Genomic DNA, 5,799 nt, shown 5'->3' with positions numbered 1-5,799 from the left:
TAAACACCTAAAGATGCTGATTTTAAATGGGAGAGATGAGGTTTAGAGACAATTGCTACTCTTTCGCTCTGTAAGATTCTAGTATTTTTATTGATTTGGTATTAAATCCTATAACTAGAAACAGATTCACGCAGCTTAAACTATAGTGACCTACTCTATAGTATATCACAGCATGTCTCAAATAGTATCTGCTTTCTGCTTAATGGTTTCGGATTTCATTCACATCACTTAATTTTCTCATACAAGACAGTTTCAAAGCCAAGAATATTTTATTCATTGATGTATCTTATAATTCAAAGGTAAAGAATATCCAAGTTTCCATGCATTATGGAACTTGCAATATATCTTTAAATAAACTGTTAGTAATAAATGTCTGAAAAACCAGTATATATTGAGGTAGTTTTCAATGTTCTTCATACCCAGGAAAGCCAATTTTTAGGCAAGGTAAGCACTGAAAAGGTATAAAGCAAAAATAATCCATTTTATTTTTTAACTGTCCATATATTTACAATGATAAAAATCTTCATGCATCATATAACATAAGAGATACTTGACTTGACAGTTATTCAAAGTTAAGAATGTTTGGACAATCTAATGAGAAAATGTTAAGTAACTAGTAGCCCCAGATCGTATCACAGTCATGAACAGCATTTAATCATGAATACCATCATTTTCACTTACAACTTTAGTAACAGTGCTTAGATTAGAATTTCATAGTTACTTTATGCCAAATTCTAATCACAGGCAGAAGTTAGTATTTAATTGAAGATTTCTTATGGTCCACACTATGAAGATATACTTTAATGAGGATTACATGATGTACAGCCAACAAAAGAAACCTGTTGCACAGGGTGGTGAACTGCCAACTAGATACACACTGAGCTAATGCACTACTGGAGGCCATGGTGGGTCGGTGATTGTAGCCAGCATTACCCTGAAGTTCAGGCTTTCAGAGGTCATTGAATGTTATAATTATTTCCAAGCCATTTTCTCCACTGTCATTTAAGCTTTGTCTAAACAGTTGGGTATGTTGCCAAGCAACATCTCCATCTCCTCTGCTTAGCTCTGCTTCTAAGGTAACTTCTGTGGCACCAGAAAAATCATTATAGGAACGTAGATTTTTATCTGTTGGAGGGAAAAAAAGAATTTACACTTGAGTTTTGGTAGTTTGAAAAGCAAGGAGAAGTTTCAAATGCACCTCTTATAGGACTGGTAGAGTTTAAAATCCCCCCTTTAAAAACATGTATTTTTCTTTATAGAAGAAATATATTCTTTGTAACAAAGAGGTTATTTTTCTTCCTGAGTTTTTTCACCACACACACACACACACACACACACACACACACACACACCAGCCTGTCTAATACAAAATGAGATGAAATGAATTTTAATACAGTTATATGAGGGACTCTTCGGTACACCTCAATGAAATGCATACAGCCCTGAGTGTCAGGCCAACAGTCACTTCCTGTGAACACTCCAGTTGGACCTACCTCCCAGCAGGTTGACTTGAGCTGTCTCAGATCTCAGTTTCCACCTCACTGATCCAGTCTCAAAGCTTTGGCTACTTGTTCTGATGGAAACAGTATCTACTTTTAGACCAGCTGACCCACATTCAAACTTCCAGGAAATATAAGCAAAAGATGATCCTTCTTTTCGGGCCAAATAAACCTAGAAAATTCGGGGCAAGTGGGAGGAACTTTCAGAAGAAATTAAATAGTGGAGAAAATGAGAGTCTTATCATTGCAGAATACTTTGAACAAAGGGTAATTAAAAATGAAAATTTCTCCACTAAAAAGATGCTTAATGCTATAATTTTTCTTGCTATTAGCAATATTTCCTTTGGTATCTTTTTGTGCATATAAAAAGTTATTATAATACATATGTCCCCTAAAGTATAATCTGTTTAGAGGTTTATTACTTAAAGCAAGCACTGAGAAGAACAATGCTGAACATGACTGTTCTTCCAAATAACTGCCCCACTGACTAATCTCAAGTCAGTATTTTAAAACATGCTTCTGATGACAGTGATGCCACAGGCTCTCAAAGAACACGACACAGCTCAGCCACCACCAAGGGCTGTGGAAGTGACATACAGGCCTGCCTTTCCAGTGACCCCCGCCCCCTTCTCACTTGAAACAGTCATAGCTTAAGGTGCTCAGGTCTACTTGCTGTTTCCAGTATATCCCTGTCACAGCCAAACTTCCTTATGTGTCATGAAACTCACATCTCTACCTGGGTTTTCTGTAGCTCAACCCCCTTACTCAGGCCTGACTGTAAGAATCTCACTCTATTCTCTTACTCTGTGTCTGTATGAGAAGAGATGTTCTATAAGAGGCCCTTTCTCACTATGCTGCACTAGCTATGCATGATAGCATCTGCTCTTGCTGCCCAACACCTCTCTCATCAGGTTTGAGTTTTAGGTCCCACGTCCTCCATGGCATCTGCCTAGTCTATGAACCTCAGACAGAAGGCTCTTGCCTTAAGTCTGTCAGTGTCCATGGTCCTTCAACACTTCATCATGCCTGGACTTGCCAAACTTTCCTTACTTCAGTGTAATTATTTGTGTTTTGTCTAATGGAACCACATCAAAAGGACTCTGTGGGTATAAGCTCTGGATTCATGGGGAAGGGGAATTTCTAATAAACATGAAGTACTTATTAGGCATTAAAGGTATGTAATTTATATAATACACACAAATGGACAGATATGCAAATTAGACTGGTTCATTTAGAAACACAACTGATAGTCTTTAGATGTAGGGCAAATGGCTGAAGGACCAACTATGGACTATCTTCCTGTATGTGCTACTCTGTTGTCTACTTCTATCATCAGGTAAGAACAACAGCGACTAGCATTTACTTGCTGTCCTTCCTCCTGGTTAAATATGCTTGTATGGACTGTTTTTGTCAACTTGACTCAAACCTAGATATATTTGGGAAGAGGGAATCTTAATTGAGAAAATTACCCTTCCAGAATACTCCAAATGACAGAAGAAAGTAGAATTTAAAGAAAAACATGTGATTCTATAGTTCTTAGTTCATATTCAACAATGTAATTAAGGTTTACATTAATATGCAAGTGGCTGAAAATAATAACTTACCAATGTAAGGTAATGTTGCCAAGTAGAAGATGAGATAGATAGTGTTACTAAATACTATGTTATGTTTATAGAAAAAAGATTCAAGGACACTAATCTGACAACATATGACAGAAGCTGTAGCTAATGATGACAATTGTATTCTATAATGAAGTATCTGGAAAATGAAGTTGCATTATTACAGATAAGGAATGATGGGGATGCGCTGAATACAAAACTCAATCATACAATCAGTGTTTTGTACCAGATATTCCAGGCTACCAACAGTTAGAAATATGGAGTAACTGAGTCCACATATATAAACACAACACCTGTCAGTTAAAAAAATACTAGAAAAATCAAGTATTGAGCAAGATCTCTGGCTTTAAACACATCTAACCTGAAAAGCTGAAAAACAAAAAGCAGTTCGCTTAGAAGAAAAAAAAAAGCAATTTAAGTTCATTGTATGAAAAATGTGAATGCTAGAGAAATTAATTTATGAAAAAATGGAGGGAAACTTTTAGCCAAGGCCACAAAATAAATTGGTTACATATATATGCATGAAGGGAAGTCTATGAATATTGCCTTGATGAGAATGTGGTAGGGCCCATGTCAGGGCATGTTGTACTTTGTTGTATAAGAAAGCAAACTGAACTAGCCCTGAGGAAAAAGCTAGTGAGCAGCAGACCTCCATGCCTCTGTTTGAATTCCTGACTTAAATGTCAGATGGACTACAAAGTGGTAAGATGAAGTACCCTTTCTTCTCCAAGCTGTTTTTGGCACCGTCTTACAGCAGCAATAGAAAGTCTAGCAAGGACAATACTCGTTAATGTGAGATGTTATCAAAATGATTAAAATAGACATACTGCATCTACTGAACAATCCGGCTCTAAGAAGGCGGTCTTGGGGGCTGGAGAAATGGTTTTGGCTCAGCTGTTAAAGAATTTCTTGTTCTTTCAGAGGACCTGGATTTCTTTCCTAGCATCTACATGGAGTGGCTCACAACTTCCTCCGTCTCTAGCTGTAGGAGATCTGACTTCGTCTTCTGCCCTCACTGCCACAGGCTCCTGCACTTATCTGCCTAGATAAATACACATAATTTAAAAAATAAATATAGGGGCTGGAGAGATGGCTCAGCGGTTAAGAGCACTGACTGTTTTTCCAGAGGTCCTGAGTTTAATTCCCAGCAACCACATGATGGCTCACAATCATCTGATCTGATGATCTGAGGATCTGATGCCCTCTTTTGGTGTGTCTGAAGACATCAACAGTGTACTCATATACATAAAGTAAATAAATCTTAAAAAAGACTTGAAAAAAATAAAAATAAATAAATATAAATCCTTAAAAGACAGCAGGAGGCAGAGGCCAGCAGATGTCTACATCTAAGGCCAGTCTAATCTCCATAGAAAGCTTCAGGACAGCGATAGCTAGACAGTAAGACCCTCCCTCAGAAGAGCTGTTTTCACCCTCAGATTTACATATTTATAGTCAACTATTGCTTTCTGTTATTGGGGTCAGATGTATGAAGCTATCAAGTGTTCCACTCAAGGTCAAGACAATCTCACTACAACATCCTCTGGTGTTCAAAATTTCCTACAGTTATGGACACTTGATTTTTGACAAAGAAGCCAAAACCATACAATGGAAAAAAGAAAGCATCTTCAACAGATTGTGCTGGTATAACTGGATGTCTGCATGTAGAAGAATGTAAACAGGTCCATACTTATCACCTTGAATAAAACTCAAGTCCAAGTGAATCAAAGAAGTCAAATAAAACTGCACATACTAAATCTAACAGACGAGAAAGTGGGGAATAGCCTTGAACTCAATGGCACAGGAGACAAATTCCTGAACACAACACGAACAGCTCAGGCTCTAGGATCACGAATAAATAAGTGGAACCTCTTAAAACTGCAAAGCTTCTGTAAGGCAAAGGACACTGTAATTAGGACAAAACTGCACCATACAGAATGAGAAAAGATCTTTACCAACCCTACATCCTACACAGGGCTAAAATCCAAAATACATAAAGAACTTAAGTTAGACACCAATAAATCAAATATCTTAATTTAAAAAATGGGGTACATAGATAGACAGAAAATTCTCAACAGAGGAATGTTGAATGGCCAAGAAACACTTACGGTTCAATGTCCTTAGTCACCAGGGAAATGCAAATCAAAACATCCTGAGATTCCATCTTATACTCATCAGAATGGCTAGGATCAAAAACTCAAGGACAGCACGTGTTGGTGAGGATGTGGAGCAAGGAACCACTCCTCCATTGCTGGTGGGAGTGTAGGCTTGTACAACCATTTTGGAAATCAATTTGGTGTTTTTTCAGAACACTGGAAATAGTTGTACCTCAAGACTCCTGGGCATATTCCCAAAAGATGTGCTTGCTCAATTATGCTCATAGCAGCTTTATTTGTAATAGCCAGAAACTGGGAACATCCCAGATGTCCACTGAAGAATGGATAAAGAAAATGTGGATCACCATGCCGGATCACCAAGCTTTACTACAGAGCAATTGTGATAAAAACTGCGTGGTACTGGTAGAGTGACAGACAAGTAGACCAATGGAATAGAATTGAAGACCCAGAAATGAACCCACACACCTACGGTCACTTGATCTTCCACAAGGGAGCTAAAACCATCCAGTGGAAAAAAGACAGCATTTTCAACAAATGGTGCTGGCACAACTGGTTGTTAACATGTAG

The 5,799-nt window shown here is 37.8% G+C and overlaps 1 protein-coding gene across 2 annotated transcripts in view; it reads right to left on the bottom strand.

Moving 5' to 3' along the window:
- Positions 1-462: 462 nt before the first annotated feature.
- Positions 463-5,799, bottom strand: part of Ngly1 (N-glycanase 1) — a 60,100-nt gene continuing 54,763 nt past the window's right edge. Inside the window, exons 11-12 of one of the 2 annotated variants that reach the window (XM_021182229.2) lie at positions 1,494-1,671; positions 463-1,125 (exon numbers count right to left, since the gene is read on the bottom strand). In XM_021182229.2, coding sequence (XP_021037888.1) covers positions 950-1,125; positions 1,494-1,671 — 354 coding nt within the window. In that variant the 3' untranslated portion in view covers positions 463-949. The remainder of the gene's footprint in view (positions 1,126-1,493; positions 1,672-5,799) is intronic. The other variant, XM_029468856.1, reaches the window with a different exon arrangement.

Source organism: Mus caroli, chromosome 14 (assembly GCF_900094665.2).
Source record: "Mus caroli chromosome 14, CAROLI_EIJ_v1.1, whole genome shotgun sequence".
Taxonomy (NCBI): domain Eukaryota; kingdom Metazoa; phylum Chordata; class Mammalia; order Rodentia; family Muridae; genus Mus; species Mus caroli.
The sequence above is the reverse complement of the archived record's forward strand: the minus strand, read 5'-3'. Positions and strand labels throughout refer to the sequence as shown.